This window comes from Erinaceus europaeus, chromosome 9, assembly GCF_950295315.1.
Source record: "Erinaceus europaeus chromosome 9, mEriEur2.1, whole genome shotgun sequence".
NCBI classification, from domain to species: domain Eukaryota; kingdom Metazoa; phylum Chordata; class Mammalia; order Eulipotyphla; family Erinaceidae; genus Erinaceus; species Erinaceus europaeus.
The window spans coordinates 66,756,300-66,778,633 of record NC_080170.1 but is presented as its reverse complement, the minus strand read 5'-3'; the positions used below and the strand labels follow the sequence as shown (position 1 = coordinate 66,778,633).

General features: G+C 45.0%; 1 protein-coding gene across 2 annotated transcripts in view; it reads left to right on the top strand.

Annotated features, from left to right (window-relative positions):
• Positions 1–9,045, top strand: part of FCGR2B (Fc gamma receptor IIb) — a 29,486-nt gene extending 20,441 nt beyond the window's left edge. The window contains exons 4-8 of one of the 2 annotated variants that reach the window (XM_016192668.2): positions 3,333–3,587; positions 4,213–4,335; positions 5,635–5,691; positions 7,564–7,601; positions 8,330–9,045. In XM_016192668.2, the coding sequence (XP_016048154.2) occupies positions 3,333–3,587; positions 4,213–4,335; positions 5,635–5,691; positions 7,564–7,601; positions 8,330–8,416 (560 nt within the window). In that variant the 3' untranslated portion in view covers positions 8,417–9,045. The remainder of the gene's footprint in view (positions 1–3,332; positions 3,588–4,212; positions 4,336–5,634; positions 5,692–7,563; positions 7,602–8,329) is intronic. The other variant, XM_007533303.3, reaches the window with a different exon arrangement.
• The last annotated feature ends 13,289 nt before the right edge of the window (positions 9,046–22,334 follow it).

Genomic DNA, 22,334 nt, shown 5'->3' with positions numbered 1-22,334 from the left:
GGTGAAGAGTTTAGGGTTCTTACGATTTTGTAAGATGCTCTTTAGCATTGTTTCTACTAGGAAACATTAGCAAATAGAGGAGTAGACTTCTGACCAAAATAGTGATGGACAAGAAGGTTCTGTTATCTTTAATGGCACCACCATGACAAAAACTATAATGTACATGGGAAAGTAAGCATAGAAATGAACTTGGAGTTGGAGTATAGATAAACTAACAACAAAAGCAACAAAAAAAATTAGTCTTCTAGAAAAGAGAAACTTACTGCTCAGCTCTGGTTTATGGAGGTGCAGGGGATTGAACCTGGGGCTTCAAAACCTTGGGCATGAGAGTCTATTTGCATAACCATTATGCTATGTACCCCCACCCAGGAGAAATCCTTTCCCCTCTCTGTTCCACACCACCCAACTAGACTCCCACCACTGCAGCCGCCCCACCGTATTAGGTTCTCAGCTCTGTCACTAAGTGAAATAAGGCAGGAAGTAAAAGGCAGCTTGTAGATATTTTCACTCACCTGTGGAAGAGATAGCAAAAAACAAACAAAACTGCAGAGTGGAGAGACAGCAGGTTATGCAAAAAGATATTCCTTTTTTTTTTTGAAGAGGGGTGAGAAGGAGACAGCACCCTAAGCTGGCCCTGGAGCCCCCCTTTCTCCTTTTTCATCTTTTTAATATTTATTTATTTTCCCTTTTGTTGCCCTTGTTTTATTGTTGTAGTTATTATTATTGTTGTTATTGATATCATCATTGTTGGATAGGACAGAGAGAAATGGAGAAAGGAGGGGAAGACAGAGAAGGGGAGAGAAAGACACCTGCAGACCTGCTTTACCGCTTGTGAAGCAGCTCCCCTGCAAGTGGGGAGCCGGGATTCTTACTCCGGTCCTTGCGCTTTGCACCACGCGTGCTTAACACGCTGCGCTACTGCCCGACTCTCTGCAAAAAAGATTTTCATGCATGGGGTTCCAAGGTCTCAGATTCCACCATAAGCTAGAGCAGAGCAGTGCTTTAGTAGAAATAAGTAAATAGGGAGTCCGGCGGTAGCGCAGTGGCTTAAGCGCAGGTGGCTCAAAGCGCGAGGACCAGCATAAAGATCCCGGTTCAAGCCCCTGCTCCCCACTTGCCGGGGCGTCGCTTCACAAGAGGTGAAGCAGGTCTACAGGTGTCTTTCTCTCTTCCCCTCTGTCTTCCCCATCTCTCTCCATTTCTCTCTGTTCTATCCAACAATGAAAACAACAATAAAAAGAAACAAGGGCAACAAAAGGGAATAAAAAAGAAATAAGTAAAAAAATAAATAAAATTTGTGACAGTAATAATAATAATCAAACTCATTACTAGATTTTGAGAACAGTAGTGGTTATTGGGGGGAATGAAAAGGAGGAAGTAGGGGAATAGCTAGAGGGGTGTCTTTGGCATAATATCTCTGGAGCTTTGGTAAGTTCTGCACAGATATGTGTGTGTGTGTGTGTGTGTGTGTGTGTAACTGTTCTCCTAAAATCTTATAATGCTATAAGATGATTTTTAAAATCACAAATAAATAAGTAAATAAATGTAAAGCATAACAACCAACCAGGCTCTGCTAGATGCAAGAACCTTGGTGGGAGAAGCACTAGCTCCTAGCTAGCTAATCCTTCTTCTGGCACTGTGTTTATTGGAGCTATGAAGATGATACCTCAGGCTCAAAGCTTAGGTCTGGATCCTAATATGACTAGAAGCAGAGCCAACTGGCAGAGTTAACACCCCAGAGGGGAAATGGGCACATGGGACAGTCCTGTGGCAAATCAAATACTGCCCACCCTGGCTGGGGACCTGCTGTGGGCACAGGAGGAAATGCCCAGTGCTGAGAAAGAAACAGAGACAAAGAGAAAACTTGAGCCCACATTAACCATCCAGAGGGGAGAGGGCAGATCCGTGGCCTTGCTACTTTGGCACATAAGCTGTAATACCTTGTCCTGCTCCACTAGGGAGCCCCACACCAGCCCTCTCCATATCTTCTTCTTACTGTGCAGGGATCTGTCCTGTTGGAGAACTGATGCCCTGGTGAGAACTCTACCCCAGGGCAGTCCTGGTCCTCAGAACCTGCCTAATGAAGCCTGTCTGAAACAGACCAGATGAACAGTGGAGTAGCTCAACTTATAGAACTCAGTACTGGCACACCTGAAGCCCAGGCTCAATTGCCAGTTTCCTATATACTCAAGTGATGCCTTAATTTCTCCCTCTTCCTCTCTCTCTCTCTCTCTTTTACCAGAGCACTGCTCAGCTCTGGCTTATGGTGATGCGGGGGATTGAACCTGGGACTTTGGAGCCTCAGGCACTAGAGTCTCTTTGCATAACCATTATGCTAGCTACCTTCTGCCCAATATCTCTCTTTCTCATATGACATTTTTCACATGAAATAAATAGCATAAATCTTTAAAAATATTTATTTGTTGATAGAGATACAGAAAGAGTTATAAAGAGAGAGATCAACTCTGGCTTCTGGTGGTGCTAGGGATTGAACCTGGGACTTCAGAACTTCAGATACGTAAATATTTTGCATCATGATTATGCTACCTCCTCATCCCAAATGAGACATAAATCTTTTTTAAAAAAATGGTTGAGGGTAGGTGGGGCCAGAGCACTGCACAGATTTCATGGACTAGAGTAGACCCAGAGTACAGATGCAAGCTGCAACCCTGGGGAACCAGCACTTCTCCCCTTCATTTGGGGAATCCCCTTTATCCAAGCTTGTACCACTGGAAAGTTCCTTCTTCCTACAAAACCCCATCAATACTAGGTCATGCCCAGTCACTAGAGAGGGCAAGATGACAGTACATCTGAGGTCTGTCTCCTTGGGGACATTTAGTGAGGCATTAATTCTTGAGGGTGGGGCTGAGTATCATGAACTTGGTGTTCATAGGATGCTCTTCATTATGCCACAGATGGTCTTTCTAATAGTGCCCTTAGAAGGAAACTAGGAAACTCCTCTTCAGTTTCATGGCAGCCTCACAGAGACACAATAAACTCACAAATTTCTCACATGAAAATGAAGACAACTGGCAGGAAACCTGATTGACCATGTTGTCTAGTGTCAGTGGAGCTGTCAGGACCTCAGACCACATCCATCTGCCCAGCTCTCTCTGGTAAAGGATGGAGTAAAATAAACAAACACAGGGACTGGGGGGACATTTCAGGCACTGAGTGGTGGCTTACCCATTAGAGGGCACATGTCATCATGAATGAGGGCCCCCTTGAACTGTCCCTGGTTCTCCCACGTCATGCTGGGGATTGAACTCAGTGACTTGCCTGTGCATTCTACTTGATGAGTTTTTCCCCCCCCCCCACTCTGTGTCTTTCAGACTGGCTTCTGCTGCAAACAGCTGGCCTGGAGTTCCAGGAAGGGGACCCTATCTTGCTGAGATGCCACGGTTGGAGAAACAAGCCCGTTTTCAAGGTCACATTCTTTCACAATGGGAAATCTGTGAGGTATTTCTCTGTGAACACCAACTTCTCCATCCCTGGAGCCAACACCAGCCACAGTGGGGAGTACCACTGCACCGGGTTTATTGGGAAGACGCGGTACTCCTCACAACCTGTGACCATCACTATCCAAGGTTCGAGTTCTGTGGATACATGAGCTGGGGCCAAGAAGGACTGGACAATTAGGACTGAGATCCTATGAGCCCACATAGAGAGACCTAGAAAAGTCACCTCAGCAGCACATTTGGCTCTAGAGTCAAAGGAGAAGACAGGGGACTTTGCTAGGTAGTGGGCAGGCATCGGGCCAAGGTCATCAGGCTCCACTCAGCACCCAGGCCCCACATTAAGGAAGGGAGCAGAACTGTGCTTCCTCATTAGGTCAGGATTCCCCTAAACTCTGAGGTGGGGGTCTGCTTTTCCCCCCACTATGTCCCCACAGCTCAAAGATGTGTTGCATATAATGGGGAGAAGGAGAGTGTTCTTAAGAAAGGAGGACTTCAGGTCACAACTCTTTGCTACCTTTGAGGGTGCCTCACCCCTCACATGTGATGGTGTCGTTTTGTTAAAAGGGCAGAAAGGCCTGGGTACAAAGAGGCTGTGCAGGACTGAATGGCCAGATCCAGATACACACCAGGGACAAGCAAGGATGGTGGGTGTGTTGGGGGCGTGGGGTGGAGGACGAGGGGTATAGAGGAGCAGAGCTGGGGGAGAGACAGGGAGACTGAGAGACCTGTCTGTCCTACTCTCTCTCTCCCACAGGGCCTGCCTCCAGTGAAGCGACACTGACAGTGATAGTTGTGGTCGTGGCCACAGGAGTAGCTACTGTCATCATTGCTGGCTTTGTGGTTGCCTGGTTACGCCTCAGAAGAAAGCGGATCTCAGGTGTGTGGCCTCTCTTGCTCTCAGTTCCTGTTCAGTCAAGGGCCCAGCTCTAATGTTGCCAGAAACCTCAGCTTGGGGCCAGACAACCCTTGGTGTTGCCCCATCTTGACCACTCATTCCTTCCTTAATTTGATCATTTCATGGGGAGCAATGTGTTCCTGTGTTAGGCTATGTGCTGGCCACCAAGAGAGTCCTGAGATAAACAAAGTAGCCTGACCTAGCACAGAAAGGGCTCATGTTGGGTTCCATCCCCAACACTAAAAACCCTGGAACAATAGTGGAGAAATGCAAAGGTAAGGGCTGGCAAATAGCTCACTTGGATAGTGCTCTGCTTTGCCATGTGCACAACACAGGTTTGAGCCCGGCCCCCACAACACTGGAGGCAGCTTTGGTGTTGTGGTCACTTTTACTTTCTCTCTGTGTTGCCTGGTTTCTTCCTCACACACAGATTCCCCCTGGTGGAGTGGTCCCTAGGGTAAAAGTGGCTAAGCTCCTTTGACATGGCCTGGACATGGCGACAGCACAGAAGTAACAGCCATTGCCCTCAGGGAAAAGGATAGAACAGAGATGGTGGCTGGAAGTGGGGAGCATTGTGGCCAGTTTGAGTGTAGGGAACTGAAGAGAAGGGGTGCGGGGATGGAGCCTGGACATGCAACCCTCAGAGGTCATGGCAGAGTGGGAAGTGGAGAACATGGTTTGTGTTCCCAAGATGCTAGGGATCAATAACCACATCTTAGCCACTGTCTCCTGCCCCTAACTCAGCATGTGCCCCCTCAGCCACATACTCTGATAAAATATTTGTTTGCTGGAAGAAGAGGCTATCTCCTCTGGGAAGGCAGTGTCTGTTCCTTTAGGGATTGAGACAGAGTAGAGGGAGGTAGGAGAAGGTACCAGAGAACTCATCAGCAAGCCACTGGACTCCACAGACTGCAAAGCTGGTTCCCTCGGGTGAGAATATTTACCAAAGCATCAAAAGCAGAGAAAAGGTGGACAGGACCTGGAGCTGTTATTAACAACTCACAGAGTGCACTGCCATTCTGGTTACAGATGATGAGTGAACCCAGAGCCTCTGAGAGGTTCAAAGAGGGGCTTTGTCACAAGCAGAGCCCAAAACAGTGTGCAGCAGGATCGCCCAGCTGCTGTTTCTGGACCAGAACTTTCCAGGGGCAGTGGTGGCTGAGGGCTGTGTGTGTGCTGGAGAGCTGTCGGGCTAAGAGTGTCCACTTGGTTTCTAACCCATCCAGGACTGGGCCCAGGTCCTGCCCCCTAACCCAACTAACCTACCTGTGCCCCTCACAGCCAACCTGGGAGCCCCTGAGTGCAGGGATGTGGGGGACACCCTCCCTGAGGAGCCAGGTGAGTGCAACACCCCCATGTGACCTGGGGCTGCAGTGGTGTAGAGTTCATCTAGGAGGGGCACATGTGCCAGAGGGCAGGGGGAGCTGGGGGAGGGCAGGGGCTCAACTTGCTCACTCACCTCTGAGATGTCTCCTAGGCCTGAAGAAGGCCCCCCTTCCCAGGACAAGGGTAGGAGGAAGAAAATGCCCACTGATAACCTGTAGCCAGAGGTTGCATGTCAAAAGCTAGCTGGAGCCTCAATTTGCCTTAGCGGGGAGGTCCTTCCAGATTTCTGGGAGCAAGAAGTGTAGTGGGCACTTTCAGAGCCAGCAACTAGCATGTCTCTCTTTCTCTGGAGGGGGGGGGGCTTTGGAAGAACTGGCATGTGACAGTTATGTGACAAACTCCTGGGACAGATGGGATTCCAAAAGGAAGTGAGGAGAGACTGAGGGAGAGCATCCCAGGACTAATGAAGGGGCAGAGGTGGGGCCTAGCTTTTAGTGAGATACTGGGAGGAAATTATGGCTGATGACACTCTAAGGGACAGGCATCAGCCAGTCTGCTTTGTGGGTGACACTGGACCTTGGTGGCTATCTTCGTGGAATATGGCCTGGCACTAGCTCTGCCACCGTTCCACAGTGAACTCTTTAGCAGATCACTTCTCCCTCATGGGGTTTGGTTGCCTCCCCTAGGAAGTCAGCAGGTGACCTGAATGATCTTGGTGTACTCCTGACTCTTCTGAAAGTGGGGACTGCCACCCCCTGCTCAGGGGGGAGTGTGTTTCAGGGGAGCCAGAGCAGGAAGGTACCAGAACATTGGGGCTCCTATGACTCTAACAAGGACAAGAGGCCTATGGCTCTACCTCAGGTGACTTCAGGGGGACTCAGAGCTGAGCCAGCAGAGCTGAGTGCTTTGAGATAAGGCATGCTTTGAGACCCCCATGGAGCTTCAAGTAGGGTCCCTCTGCCCTCTGGGCAGGCCAGATGAGACTGCAGGCGGGGTCTAAGCCAGTGTCCTGCCTGATTTAGAAAAGCCCGAGATTCAATGAGGTTGGCTACTTTGAACTTTGGCTCTGTCTACACTGGCATGAATATATCCACATACATCTATGCAGTCAGGCACTGGTTTCCTGAAAGGCAGTATCTAGAGTGGTGTGGAATGCATGAGGAAGACCACTGAGAGCAAAGCTTGTTCCAGAGCTTGGTGAACAGGGCATCTTTGTGTGCTGGGGATGCATGAAACTAGTCACATTGTCCTCAACTCCTCCCCAGCACCCCAAGGAATGCAAGGAATGTGGCTTGGCATGATTTGAGGCTGCTTCCCACACTGGCAAAGTGGGTTCACTGGCAAAAGCAACTACCACAAAAGAATCTGGTGTTTTAGACTGGGGGAAGCCCCGACTGCCTAAGGGGCTGGCTTCCCCCCTCCTCCAACATCCCCTGCTCCCTCATGCTTTCTTTTTAATGATGGGGAACACCAGATTTGTGCAAACACAAGGCACTCCTGTTGTGGGCTATAGAAATGCCTGCACACTCCTCTTCAAAAACCCAGGCTGACACTGACTGCTCCCCAGTGTCTCAGAGTCACAGAGCTGCCTGGTTTGCTTCCTGGAAACAACCCTGAATTCCCTGAAAAGAATGTGGCTCAGTCACACCTCCCTTTGCCAGTGTGGCTGGTGGGGTGAGCCATATCCTGGACACCAGGGTGGGCAGTGCTAGCACCATGTTTGTCTGGCTTTGGGCTTCTGGGCCTGCATCCAGGCAAGTGGGCCTCACTGGCTTGTTGGGGAGCTGGTTTGGTGGCTTTAGCAGCAGAGCAGTGATAGGGGCTGGGGGTGGTGGGGTGCTCTTCTTCAGTGGATGCTGGCTGAATCTGTGTTTTTGTCCACAGCCACTGTCATGGATGCTGAAGAGACTGCCAAGGCAGAGGTAAACTACCTCTTTCTTTCTTTCTTTCTTTTTTAATATTTATTTTATTCCCTTTTGTTGCCCTTGTTTTATTGTTGTAGTTATTATTGTTGTTGTTGTATAGGACAGAGAGAAATGGGGAGAGGAGGGGAAGAAAGACAGGGGGAGAGAAAGATAGACACCTGCAGATCTGCTTCACTGCCTGTGAAGCGACTCTTCTGCAGGTGGGGAGCTGGGGGCCCAAACCGGGATCCTTACGCCAGTCCTTGCGCTTTGCACCACCTGTGCTTAACTCGCTGCTACCACCCGGCTCCCAACTACCCCTTTCTTGCTCCCTGCTGCTCTCTTTGTAGTCCTCATTCCTGGAGCATTTCTATTTTCTGTTTTTTTTAATATTTATTTATTCATTTTCCCTTTGTTTTTGCCCTTGTTTTATTGTTATAGTTATTATTGTTGTTGTTATTGATGTCTTCGTTGTAGGATAGGACAGAGAGAAATGGAGAGAGGAGGGGGAGATAGAGAGGGAAGAGAAAGATAGACACCTGCAGACCTGCTTCACCGCTTGTGAAACGACTCCCCTGCAGGTGGGGAGCCGGGGGCTTGAACCGGGATCCTCTCGCCGGTCATTGTGCTTTGCGCCAGCTGCGCTTAACCGCTGTGCTACCGCCCGACTCCCCCTGGAGCATTTCTACCGCCCGACTCCCCCTGGAGCATTTCTAAAGATGTCCGGCGCCTCCTTCTATCTCTAGGCGGAGAACACCATCACCTATTCACTCCTCTCACACCCGGAAGTCTCAGAGGAGACTGAGAACTCGGATTACCAGAACCATATTTAGTCTTCACTACCTGGGACCTGGGGAAGAGAGGCAGGACCCTGTAATCTGGCATCTCCAGGATTGAACCTTCACCTAGGAGGGCCAGAAGAGGCTGCTGCTCCAGAGAAGGAAGGAGGACTCTTCCAAGAGTCACCCACTGGACTTGTGAACCCACTGTCCCAAAGCCAGACTATAGGGTCTCATAAGACTCACTGCCACTTGTGCCTTAAGCTCTTCTTACTGGAGGGAGACTCTCTGTCCAGAATTCACACAGCAACAGATATTACTCTTGGAAGACAGGGTAGGGGTTAGAGAGTGAGCTCACTGGGTGGGTGCCTGCAATACTATGTGTGAGACCCAAGTTTGAGTTCCAGCATTGCATAAGAGGTTCTTTCAGAGGAAGCTTAGGCACTGTGGTTTCCTCTCTCTGTCTCATCGTTTAACTAAAAAAGTGGCCCAGAATGAAGAGGCCCAAGTTTATCAAATAAATAAATAAATGAATAAGTGATTATAGCAATATGAGTAATGATTACATAATAGTTACATGAAAAGTATGTTAGTAACCATGATTGTTGAAATAGACTAACACATACAACCTATAAAAACTGGCTGTTTCAGGGCAGGGGATTAAAAGTGTTGGCAATTTCTAATAGTCTTTTTCTGTACAGATCATGCATAACTTTTATAATAAAATACCCTGAGATCAGTATTCCTGGGACATGTAAATACTGAAATGACTGGAGTGTAGACAGATCTGTCCCTGTCTCTTTTCAGTAATGAGACTCCTGGGAAGGTAATGATGAGGAGGGGGTGTGGGGAGAGGTCTGGTCTGGAGTGTAGAATGAGATTCATCTCCTTCCAAGGGGTCTGTGGTCGCATTTCCATGTTTTCTTCTTTTTCCTCCCATGGCAAATGCAACAAATGCATTCTCAGGCATCCTAACTCAAGAAACTAAGCTTCATGACAGTCCTCTGCTGGGAAGTTGTGCAGATGCAGTCACATCTGCCATGTTGACCACTCAGTCTATTGCTAGTTCCCGCTAGAGTTGGGACATTCTTGGAAAGCCTGTTCCGCTATGTTGTGCCCTCAGGGCATTGTCTATTCCCCCCATATTTGGAGTGCTTTGGTTACTCCTCCCCCCTCCCATTCTCAGGAGAGTTATTATCCTACCCTGGAGTGTTGTGGTTACTCCTCCCCCTTCCCATTCTCGTGAGAGCTACTCCCATAAAAGCCCTTCTTCTTCCACATCTCGCTCTCTTGCCGGCTTCTTCACTTCGGTGTTTAGACGCAGGAAAGGTTACTGCGTGAGGCGGCCATTTTTGCTACCTCCACGCGGCCCAACCTGCTTCTCTCTCACCCAACTCTGAGGTGCCAGTGCAAATAAAGATTTGTGTTCCCTCTTCGCTCTGGATCTCCTCTCTCTCTTCTCCGCAGCGCAGCCCAACAGTCCTGCATGGGACTTGCTGAGCCCTCAGCCCTGCTCTGTCACTGTTGCCAAAATGATGTGACCTTGGAGGAGGTAGCTGGCAGGTTAGAAATAATAAGTTTCCAGGGGGTGTAGGAGGGGTTCTGACAGACACCTTTTTTTTTTTCTGGGCCCCTGACACAGCCCCAGTGTGCCACATTGTCCTTCTCTTAGGTCTTAGCTGCTCCCTTTACTGGGTAGTTTCCATCACTTTCTAGAACATATATATTGTTATCATAATGTGGATTTGTAACTATAGTGATTAGATTATTGAGGGCTTTTGAGATATCTCATCTTCCTTAATATTAGAGAGTTTTGGTGCCAAATGCTTGCGCACCTGGTTGAGCACACATGTTACAATGTGCAAGGACTCAGGTTCAAGCCCCCAGTCCCCAACTGCAGGGGAAAAGCTTCACAAATGGTGAAGCAGGGCTGCAGGTGTATCTCTGTCTCTTTCCCTCTCTATCTCTCCCTCCCCTCTTGATTTCTGGTTGTCTCTATTCAATAAATAAACAAAGATAATAAAACATTTTTTTTAAAGATGAGAGTTTAGGCATATTAACCTTTTATATTTCTTCTGTGATTTTCCTGTTGACATACTTTGGCTCATTGTTATCATAATAGCAGGTGTATCTCTGTCTTTCTCCCTCTCTATCTCTCCCTCCCCTCTTGATTTCTGGTTGTCTCTATTCAATAAATAAAGATAATAAGGGAGTCGGGCTGTAGCGCAGCAGGTTAAGCGCAGGCGGCGCAAAGCACAAGGACCGGCATAAGGATCCCGGTTCGAACCCCAGCTCCCCACCTGCAGGGGAGTCGCTTCACAGGTGGTGAAGCAGGTCTGCAGGTGTCTATCTTTCTCTCCTCCTCTCTGTCTTCCCCTCCTCTCTCCATTTCTCTCTGTCCTATCCAACGACAACAACAATAATAACTACAATAAAACAACAAGGGCAACAAAAGGGAATAAATAAATAAAATAAATATTAAAATAATAATAATAATAAATAAATAAAGATAATAAAACATTTTTTTAAAAAAAAGATGAGAGTTTAGGCATATTAACCTTTCATATTTCTTCTGTGATTTTCCTGTTCACATACTTTGGCTCATTGTTATCATAATAATTCCATTAGTAATAATTACACAGTAGCAAATTAATCTTTTATTTACATGTAAATTATTTTTATGTACTAATACTCTTTTTCATAAAACTAAAGTACACACAAACAAAAAGACAATTGACCCTAAACCTGAAGCCAGAAATAAGTAATGCTAACATTAAAAAAATATCAATCTACTTTCCTGTCTGCAGCAACATCTATATATATATATATTTTAATTCATCATATATTCTTACCTGCTTATAAATATGCATACAACCTTATGTTCATTGTAAGTATGTAAGCTCAAACACAGAAACACAGTGAAGTGGTCCAGGAGGTGGCACAGTGGATAAAGCATTGGATTCTCAACCATGAGGTCCTGAGTTCGATCCCCGGCAGCACATTTACTGGAGTGATGTCTGGTTCTTTCTCTCCTCCTATCTTTCTCATGAATAAATAAAAAAAATAAATTCTTGAAAAAAAGAAAAGAAACACAGTGAATAAAAATGTAAGTTTCAACAACAACAGCAAATAGAAAAAATGGCCTTCAGGATCAGTGGATTCTTAGTGTAGGCACTGAATCCCAGTAATAACCCTGGAGGCAAAAAAAAAAAAACCCAGAATTCCCACCCTCTGTATCCCAAAAAGAATTAAAAAAAAAAAAAAGAAAGTTAGGGCTGGGTGGTGGTGCACCTGGTTGAGTGCACATTATTACAATGTGCAAGGAGCCAGGTTCGAGCCCTCAGCCCCCACCTGCAGGGAGAAAGCTTTGAGAGTGGTGAAGCAGTGCTTCAGGTATCCCTCTCTCTGTCTCTCCCTTCTCTATCCCCCTCTTGATTTCTGGCTGTCTCTATCAAATAAATAATAATAATAATAATAAAGCATAAAAAAGAACTTAAAAAAAGTGAAAGTTTCCTTTTGTTCTCACGCATTCTAATTCTATTCCCCTTTCAATGTAAACCACTGTTAAACACTGAGTGTTTCTGATTTTGAAATTATTCCTGCTTATTTCTTTACTTTTTAAAAAAATTTTTTTTAAAGTTTTTTAAGTATTTAGTTATTTATTCCCTTTTGTTGCCCTTGTTGTTTTATTATTATAGTTATTATTGTTGTTATTTATATCATCATTGTTGGATAGGACAGAGAGAAATGGAGAGAGGAGGGGAAGACAGAGAGGGGGAGAGACAGATAGACACCTGCAGACATGCTTCACTGCCTGTGAAGTGACTCCCCCACAGGTGGGGAGCCAGGGGCTCAAACTGGGATCCTTACACTGGTCTTTGCACTTTGCGCCACCTTCACTTACCTTCACTTACCACCTGACTCCCTTACTTCTTTACTTTTATTTACTTTAGGGGATTGAACCCAGGGTCCTCTACATGCATGATATGCATACCACCAACTGAACTCTGTTATCCTGATCGCAACAATTCCTGGGCCACTAAAAACATTCACTATTCAATACACTTGAATTACTGTTGTTTAAATTTAAATAAAGGACCTAACAATTTTTTGTTTCTGGTTTAATAAATTGGTTTACAAAATTACAAAATAACAGGGGTACAATTCCACACTGTTCCCACCACCAGACTTCTCTAGGACCTAACAATTTTTTTTCCACAGAAGAGCCAGTTGTCCCAAATCTATTTGCCAATAAGATTAATGGTGTAAAATTCTACCTTTTATTTTTCTTTTCTTAATTATTTACATTGTGTAGAGACAGAGGAATTGAGAGGGAAAGAGAGGTAGAAAAATGGGGAGAGACACATGTCGGGAAATTGTGAGGATGTGGTTGAGCTTGGCAGGGCTTGACTTGAGGGGATAGCTACATAACCATTGTTTTGTCTGAAATATCCCTACCCATTCCATTCCTTTGATCTATCTTCTTTCTACCCTCAAGACCCTCCCTGCCTCCAGGGTATTATTATTAATCCTACCAGTTAAAACCCCTAGCAACAGTTGCTGGGGAGGTCCACATTATTCCCAGCCCCCTTTGCCTTTCTCCACCCCTTTCCTAACCATGTATGGTACTGTCAAGCCACTTCTGTTTCTGGCTTGTCTCTTCCGTGTCCCTAGCTGGAGGAGGGCTGGCATGCAGACCAAGAGGCGGACACTGGCCATTCTGGTTTGCACCACGTGGCTTAATCAGGTGTGCTAGCACCTGACTCTGGGGCATTGGAATGAATAAAGATTTGTATTGCTTTGCTGACATGAGCTTAGTTCCCGGGTCATCTCTCCCTCTCGTGATGCTAGCCTGACACAGTTACATCCTGGCATGTGGGGACCAGGGCTTGAACCTGGGTCCTCACGTACTGTGATTTGTGCACTTTACTAGGTGTGCCACCACCTGGCTCCTTAGTTTTATCTTTCTAAATATTTATGTACAAATTACTTCTTGGATTCTATTTATCTACTTTGATTTAGTATAGCTTTTGAGCTGCCTTTTATCATTTCGACTGATTTTCCTAGAAACAACAGGAAATGATGGCTCGGCTAGGCTTGAACAATAAGAAAATACATTATCACATTTAACAAGAAGTTCATAGATGGGTTGTCAGCAGTTCAGGACCTAATGCTGTTTTCCTGCACTTCTCTGAGTTCTGCCTTCTGACCAGCAGCAGGAGACTTAGAGCTGCTCTCGAACTCCTGCCCTAGGCATGACAGAGCTTACACTGCTGGGTGAGCTATCTCCCTGTCCTTCAAATAAGTTTTTTTTTTTATGATACCAACATACACACAATTTGCTTTATGTAACAGAATACTAGGCATGCAGGAAAAAAAAAACCTGGTTTTTGCCCCTTTTTCATCTCTCTTCACTCCTGTTTTCAAGATAACCATCTCAACAACTTTTAGCTGTCTCTTGTTGATTTATTTCCATAATGATATGTCTTGATTTTAAAATATTATATATATTATCTATTTGATTTCTTTCTATTGAATATCAGGATTGTTATTTCATTCTTTTCTTTCTTTCTTTCTTTCTTTTTTTTTTTTTTTACCAGAGCACTGCTCAGCTCTGGATTGTGGTGGTACAGGGGATTAAACCTGGAACTTCGGAGATGCAGGCATGAGAGTCTCTATTAAAACCTGGGTCTTTGCACATGGTAACATGTGTCCTTAGGCAGATATGCTGCAGCCCAGACCCCAGCCACTTTCCTCTTCTTTCTTTTCCTTTCTTTTCTTTCCTTTTTATTTTATTATATTTTTATTTTCTGCCTCTAGGGTTATTGCTGGGGCTTGGTGCCTGCATTATGAATCCACTGCTCCTGTAAGCTATTTTTCCCCTTTTGTTGCCCTTATTGTTTATAGTTGTTGTTGTTATTGTTGTTGTTGTTGCATAGGACAGAGAGGAAGGGAAGACAGAGGGGGAGAGAAAGACACATGCAGACCTGCTTCACTGTTAGTGAAGCAACCCCCCTGTAGGTGGGGAGCCGGGACTTGAACCGAGATCCTTAAGCAGGTCCTTGCGCTTTATGCTTTGTGTGCTTAACTGGCTGTGATACTTCCCAACCCCTTCCATCGCTTCTCTTCTCTTCTCTTCTCTTCTCTTCTCTTCTCTCCTCTTCTCTTCTCTCTCTTCTTTTCGTTTTATTTCTCTCTCTTTTCTTTTATTTTTTAGTTTTCTATTTATTTATTTATTTTAATTATTTATTTTTAACTATAATACTATTCGCTCTGGCTTATGGTGATGCAGGGGGACTGAACTTGGGACTTAGGAGCCTCAGGCATGAGAGTCTCTTTGCATAACCGTTATGCTATCTACCCCTGCCCTCAATTTTTTTAATTATTTTTACTTATTTATTGGATAGAGACAGTCAGAAATTGAGAGGAAAGGGGAGACAGAGAGGAAAAGAGACAGAAAGACACCTGCAACCCTGCTTCCCCACTTGCAAAGTTTTCCCCCTGCAGGTGGGAAACCTGGGCTCTAACCTGGGTCCTTGCACATTGCAACATGTGCACTCAACCAGGTGCACCACCACCCAGCCCCTCTTTCTTTCTTTTTTAAATTTATTAGTGTTTCAGTAATGATTAACAAGATTGTAAGATAACAGGGCTACAATTTCAAACAGCTCTCACCACCAGACTTTTGTGTCTTTTTAAAAAAAATTTTATTTATAAAAAGGAAACATTGACAAAACCATAGGATAAGAGGGATACGCCTTCACAAAGTTCCCATCACCAGACCTCCGTATATATCCCCTCCACTGATAGCTTTCCTATTCTTTAACCCTCTGGGAGTTGTTGTTAAAATTTGTAAGCTCTTGCTGGCCGAGTAGCTTCACGGCGGGTAACAGAGACATGGAGACAAGGGCTGGGCAGGGAAGCTGTATTTCTTTATTCAGGAACAACGATTCATAAACTAAGACAAACTAATCACCAAACAGAACTCTGCTGTCTCTTTGTGGCAGCACAAACACTCTCTCTTACTCTCGATCTTGAACTAAGGAACCCTCTCCTGGGGTTCCTTGGGGCGGGGCCAAGTTGGCCCTCGAAATTAACTGGACTGATCCAATTCTCTTGGCGGGGGAGGGCTAGAACAAACCAATGTAAAGCATACAACAGGGAGTATGGACCCAAGATCATTGTGGGATACAGAAGGTTGAAGGTCTGGCTTCTGTAATTGCTTCCCCGCTGAACATGGGCTTTGACAGGTCGAGCCATACTCCCAGCCTGTCTCTCTCTTTCCCTAGTGGGGAAGAGCTCTGGGGAGGTGGAGCTCCAAGGCACATTGGTGGGGTTGTCTGTCCAGGGAAGTCTGGTCGCATCCTGCTAGCATCTGGAACCCAGTGGCTGAAAGGAGAGTTAGTATACAAAGCCAAACAAATTGTTGAACAATCATAGACCTAAAGGCTGGAATAATGCAGATGAAGTGTTGGGGGGGGGGGTTCCTTCATTTTGTAGATAGCTAGTAGGCATATTTTAGTTATATTTTAAAGGGCCTGTAGCTATACTAGTGTTTTTTGTTTGTTTGATTTTTTTTTTTTTTGCCTGAGCCTGAAATTTGATATGCAGGTGCATCCTAATTATTGTCTGGGGAGATGATGTCATGGCTGGGAAAAGGACCAGAAAGCTGAATCAGGGAAAAGAGGAGCTTCTTAATATGGGAAAGGGGTATAAATATTGTTGATTGTAAACCCCATAGATCTGATGTGATCTGGGGCCCATAATTAGCTTAGGAGCCTGTGTGACCTTTACATCCCTCTAGATCTGAGATCACATTCTGTGGTCATGAGTAGGAACATTCTGTGCTGCCCCAGTATTGACCCATCTTCCTCAGGTATAGCATAGAGTATGTTGTCCATCCTCCCTTTGGTGGATGGAACATTCTCTACCATTGTTGATCCAAGTTGAAGGCAAGGTCCAATGGGGGCCCACAAAGGGGTCTATTTTGTTGTTCCTGATAGAAATGACCAGTAACAATGGAGAGAGGGATTTATTCAAGGTCTAGGCATATTAAGTCTGTTTTAGAATCTCAGGACTCCCCGATTAGGGCCCCAGCTAGAGTTTTGTGTCTTATCCCCTCCATTGGAAGCTTCCTTGTTCTTTATCTCTCTGGAGTAGGGACTGAAAATCTTTATGAGGTGCAGAAGGTAGGAGATCTGGCTTCTGTAATTCATCCTTTGCTGGACATGGATGTTTGCAGGTTGATCCGTACCCCCAGTCTGTTTCTATCTTTCCTTAGTGGGGTGGAGCTCTGGAGAGGTGAGACTTTGGGACACACTGGTGAAGTTGTCTGCCCTGGAAGTCAAGTTGAAATCATAGTAGCATCTGCATATTGGTGGCTGAAAGGTGGAAAGATATAAAGCAGGACAAATTGTTTAATAAACAGAAACCCAATGGTAGGACTAGAGCAGATGAGATTAGGGATCTTCATGTGGGAAGAAGCTAGGGAGTCTACTTTAGGTATGTTCCAAGGGGCCCATGACTTTAGTAGTTTTTTCTAGGCCTGATAGTTAACATGTCTGGGAAGATATTGTCAGAGTTTAGAATAGGGCTAGAGGGTGATCTGGGCAGTAGTGCAGCAGGTTAAGCTCAGGTAGCGCAAAGTGCAAGGACCTTAGTAAGGATCCCAGTTTGAGCACCTGGCTCCCCACCTGGAGGGAGGTTGCTTCACAGGTGGTGAAGCAGGTCTTCAGGTGTCTATCTTTCTCTCCCCCTCTCTGTCTTCCCCTCCTCTCTCCATTTCTCTCTGTGCTATCTAACAATGATGGCATCAATAACAACAACAGTAATAATTACAACAATTTTAAAAACCAAGGGCAACAAAAGGGAAAATAAATAAATAAAATGTTAAAAATATTTTTTTAAAAAGGAGGCGGAGCCAAGATGATGACTTGGAGGCAGCTGTTGGCATGAGCTCCAACAACAGCAACTGGATAGGGTAGGAAACTGGGCCATCAGCACGTCAGTGAATAAGAGGTCCTAACTATGACACCAAGGAGGGGTCCTGTGGCTCAATCCTGAGTTAGAAAATGGAGGAAAAAGAAAGGAAATCTTCTGATTATTTCTGAAGCACACTTCTCCCTCCACCCCATAACCAGACCCCAGGGACTGGAGAGCTGCTCCTAGCAGGCTCCCTGCTGAGCTTTTTTCTTTACTAAGATTCCTGACTCAACAGGGGTGTCATTCCAATTCTTTTCCTATTTGATTTCCTCCTCTCTCTCTCTCTCTCTCTTTTTTCTAAGTGTAAGTGGCTGGAGCTGCATTTGAGAGACAAAATATCTGACCAATCAGAGTCTCACCCCTGCCTATGAAAGACTACCTGGAGGTTTTGTTTGTTTGTTTGTTTGTTTGTTTTACAATTGGCTGTCTTTGCACAGGCTCCCTGAGCCAGCCAAGCTGCAGAATGACTGTTAGGTTTTTTACTCTATTTTATTTTATTACTACTATTATATATATATGCATGTTCCTTTCCCCCCTCCTTCTTCAGGTTGACCAAAATTAGCGGTTATTGTTTTTTCCATTGCTAGGTGACTGGGTGTCCTATCCACTGTGAGAGGAACTTGTTTCGTTCTACCTCTTCAGTGGGGTTATATCAAATTTAAAAGCTTCTGCACAGCCAAAGAAACTATCATACAAAGAGACCCCTCACAGAATGGGAGAAGATTTTCACATGCCATACATCAGACAAGAGACTAATTGCCAAAATATACAAAGAGCTCAACAAACTTAGCAACAAAAAAGCAAATGGGTGGAGGGTGAGGGTGGATGCTCAGCTTCATGGGGCAGGCCAAGGGGGTGGTGAGGGGATGAGACACAGTCTTTTGGTGGTGGGACTGGTGTTTATGTGCACTCCTATCGATTTGTAGTCATATAAATCACTACTTAATTAATATGAGAGGGGGATATTGATTGAATGTCTCAAACTTTTTAAAAGCACAGACTGAGTCTTTTTAATACATAGGCTGAGTCTTTGATATGTTGACTCTCTTAAAAGCTTAGTCCAGGGAGTCTGGAGGTAGAGCAGCGGGTTAAGCACAGGTAGCGCCAAGCACAAGGTCTGGCGTAAGGATTCCGGTTCGAGCCCCCAGCTCCCCACCTTCAGGGGAGTCACTTCACAGGCAGTGAAGCAGGTCTGCAGGTGTCTACCTTTCTCCCTCTCTGTCTTCCCTCCTCTCTCCATTTCCCTCTGTCCTAGCTAACAACATCAATAAAACAACAACTACAACAATAAAAAATAAGAAGGGCAACAAAAGGGAAAATAAATAAATATAAAAAAAATTTTTAAAAAGCTTAGTTCAGGGAGAACAAAAGCAACTGGTGGCATAGTTACATGCAAACTATGTCAAAGGACATAAAATATGTTGAGGGTGTGTATAATACAGCAAATCCTAACAAAGGGATTTTTCAAAGTTAACCCAACTGCCAAACAATGTGATTATTCCAATAACTATCTATTGTCTTCTTAAACCCTAAGACAACAGGAACCTTTCACTTCCTCTATAGAGCATATGTTTCTCCCAATCCTGGAACCTCTGGGGTGGGGCTCACTTCCCTGCATGCTTCTCTCAAGTCAGGCCAAATGATTTTACATCCACCAATCCTAACCTAAATCAACGCAACGAGTACCATTTCAGCTTGCTTCACCTCAGACTGCGTACAGAGACGTCAGGCATGGATTGCCAACCCTTCACCCTCATCACTCGGGTGAGACCTTTCCTTTCATGGTATTCTCTAATTCCATCCCAGGAGGTTCACTTGCTAACAAAGTCCCAAAACCTAGATATAGGCCAGGTCCCATAAGATAGAGCATATGTTCACATGTATCCATAAACTAGGGCAAAATATATACCTGAAAGCAAAAATACACAATAGTCTGTAGTGAGTCAGTATCAACTTCATAATGAGATAGTTTCCACTTAGACTTAGATACCCTCCTCACCTACTTCCTATTACAGTTCTCCCACTCACTCCAAAGCTAACCTTATCAAAGCAAGGACTACAAAAGCTGAATAAGGGGAGAAACTGGCATACTTTAATGATGACTCTTTAGTCACTATCAGGCCATTCCACCATCTGGGGGCCTACTCAGGGAGTCCTGAGGTTCCAAAACAGACTTGATGGGCCTAGAACTCAAATAAATACCTCTCTCCGTTGTTACTGGTCATTTCTATCAGGAACAACAAAATAGACCCCTTTGTGGGCCCCCATTGGACCTTGCCTTCAACTTGGATCAACAATGGTAGAGAATGTTCCATCCACCAAAGGGAGGATGGACAACCATACTTTACGCTACACCTGAGGAAGATGGGTCAATACTGGGGCAGCACGGAATGTTCCTACTCATGACCACAGAATGTGATCTCAGATCTAGAGGGATGTAAAGGTCACACAGGCTCCTAAGCTAATTATGGGCCCCAGATCACATCAGATCTATGGGGTTTACAATCAACAATATTTATACCCCTTTCCCATATTAGGGAGCTGCTCTCTTCCCTGATTCAGCTTTCTGGTCCTTTTCCCAGCCATGACATCATCTCCCCAGACAATAATTAGGATGCACCTGCATATCAAATTTCAGGCTCAGGCAAAAAAAAAAAAATCAAACAAACAAAAAAACAAAACACTAGTATAGCTATAGGCCCTTTGAATTATAACTAAAACATGCCTACTAGCTATCTACAAAATGGAGGACCCCCCCCCCAACACTTCATCTGCATTATTCCAGCCTTTAGGTCTATGATTGTTCAACAATTTGTTTGGCTTTGTATACTAACTCTCCTTTCAGCCACCGGGTTCCAGATGCTAGCAGGATGCGACCAGACTTCCCTGGACAGACAACCCCACCAATGTGCCTTGGAGCTCCACCTCCCCAGAGCTCTTCCCCACTAGGGAAAGAGAGAGACAGGCTGGGAGTATGGCTCGACCTGTCAAAGCCCATGTTCAGCGGGGAAGCAATTACAGAAGCCAGACCTTCAACCTTCTGTATCCCACAATGATCTTGGGTCCATACTCCCAGAGGACCTCCCAGAGGGTTAAAGAATAGGAAAGCTATCAGTGGAGGGGATGCTATACAGAGGTCTGTGCTGGCGCTCACGTGGAGTTCCTCCAGCCAGGAGGTAAGCTGCTGTCCTTCTGCTACTGGTTCTAGTGACCACGTACAAAGACAGGAAACGCCAGGATAGATCCTCGTATGAACCTCTGTTTATTTAGGGTAGAACACAAGGCTTTATAGCAAACAGAACTAAGGACATTTTTCACATATGTCAGAATATGCCCCTATAGTGGGGAGGGGTAGGAATGACAATAATTGATGTGATACCAAAAGGTCAGAACAATTAGTCTCCATGATGCGGGCACGTTAATTTTCCAAAGGTATTAAGAAAAACATAGTAGCTAAACCAGTAGAATGAGATGAAACAGAGAGCGACAAAACTTGATGTAAATCATAGATATCAAAGAAAAGCAAGGAAATAGATGTGGGGGTCTCACTGCCAAGGTACTGGCAAGGGATAGAGTGTGTTCTCCTATATGATCAAAAGGTGAACATATAGTGAACATGTGAACATTGAGTGAACCCTCAAGCAGGCAGCCATTTGGCCTGCTAGCAGGGGGAACTAAGTGTGAGAGGCTTGTAGGCTTTCTGTGGGCTTGAGAGACTAACAAGGGGAAACTGAGTCATGGAAGACTTTTCCCTCTTAGCTCATCCCTATACGGGAGAGGCCAACAAGTGGGGTGTCTTTCCAGACCTCCATCCAAGGATGGGAGAGCTCCCCTAAGCTCTACCAAGCTTTCACAAAGTCCTACAGGTCTGGTGGTGGGAATTGTGTGAAGCTGTACCCCTCTTATCCTATGGTTTTGTCAATGTTTCTTTTTTATAAATAAACAATTTAAAAAATAAAGAAAGAATAGGGCTAGAAAGCTGAATTAGGACAGAGAATATCTCCTGAACATGAGGAAAGTATATAAATACCATTAACTGCTTACCCCATCAATCTGACCTAGGGCCCATATATATTCACATTTAGCACAGGAGCCTGTGTGACCTGTGAGTCTATGTTAGTTTAAGCTCACAGTTCATGGTTACAGCTAGGAACATTGTAAGCTTAACTCATTTTAGGACCAGTCTTCTTCGAGTGGCAGGGTAGACTCACCCAGCCTCCCTTCAGAGAGTGGGACAGTCCCTACAATTGCTGCTCTACAGTGAGGGCAAGGTCCTGGAGAAGCCCACAAGAGGGCTTATGATGATGTTCCTGATGGAAGTGATCAGTGATGGTAGAGAGAGAGAAATCTATTAAAGTCTAGACCCATCATATATTTGTGGGAATCCAAGGATCCCCTGAATAGAGCCCCAGATGATGAAGTGGCCTAGTATTGACCAAAAAGGCCATCATTAAAGTGATTTGGTCTCTTGCCCTTATCTAGATTTTGTAGTCATTTCTTCATCTGATGAGGTTAGACTTTGCCCCAGTTGTTAAATCACTGAGTAGCATTTGTTGTATCCAAACCAGTTTTGGGTTTATAGGATCTGGCCTCAAGTTGGAGAGGAAAGAGACCTAGGGTTTAAGTGGGATTTAAGTTAGCCTTAAGTTTTATTGCATTTTACTTGTTTGATGATTATAATAGGAGTTGTCATAGGGGATAACAACTGTCCTTTAGTTGATATATATACTTTTACCAGTATACTGCTTTGCCCATTGTATACAGTATTTCTTCTAAAGACTATCAAGGGGTTGTGGTCTGGGAGGTGACACAGTGGATAAAGTTATAGATTCCCAAACATGAGGTCCTAAATTCAATCCCTGGCAGCACATGTACTAGAGTGATGACTGGTTCTTTCTCTCTTTCTCCTCCTATCTTCTTCATGAATAAATAAATAAATAAATAAATAAATATTTTGAAAAAGATGATCAAGAGGGTGAGATTAATGCTG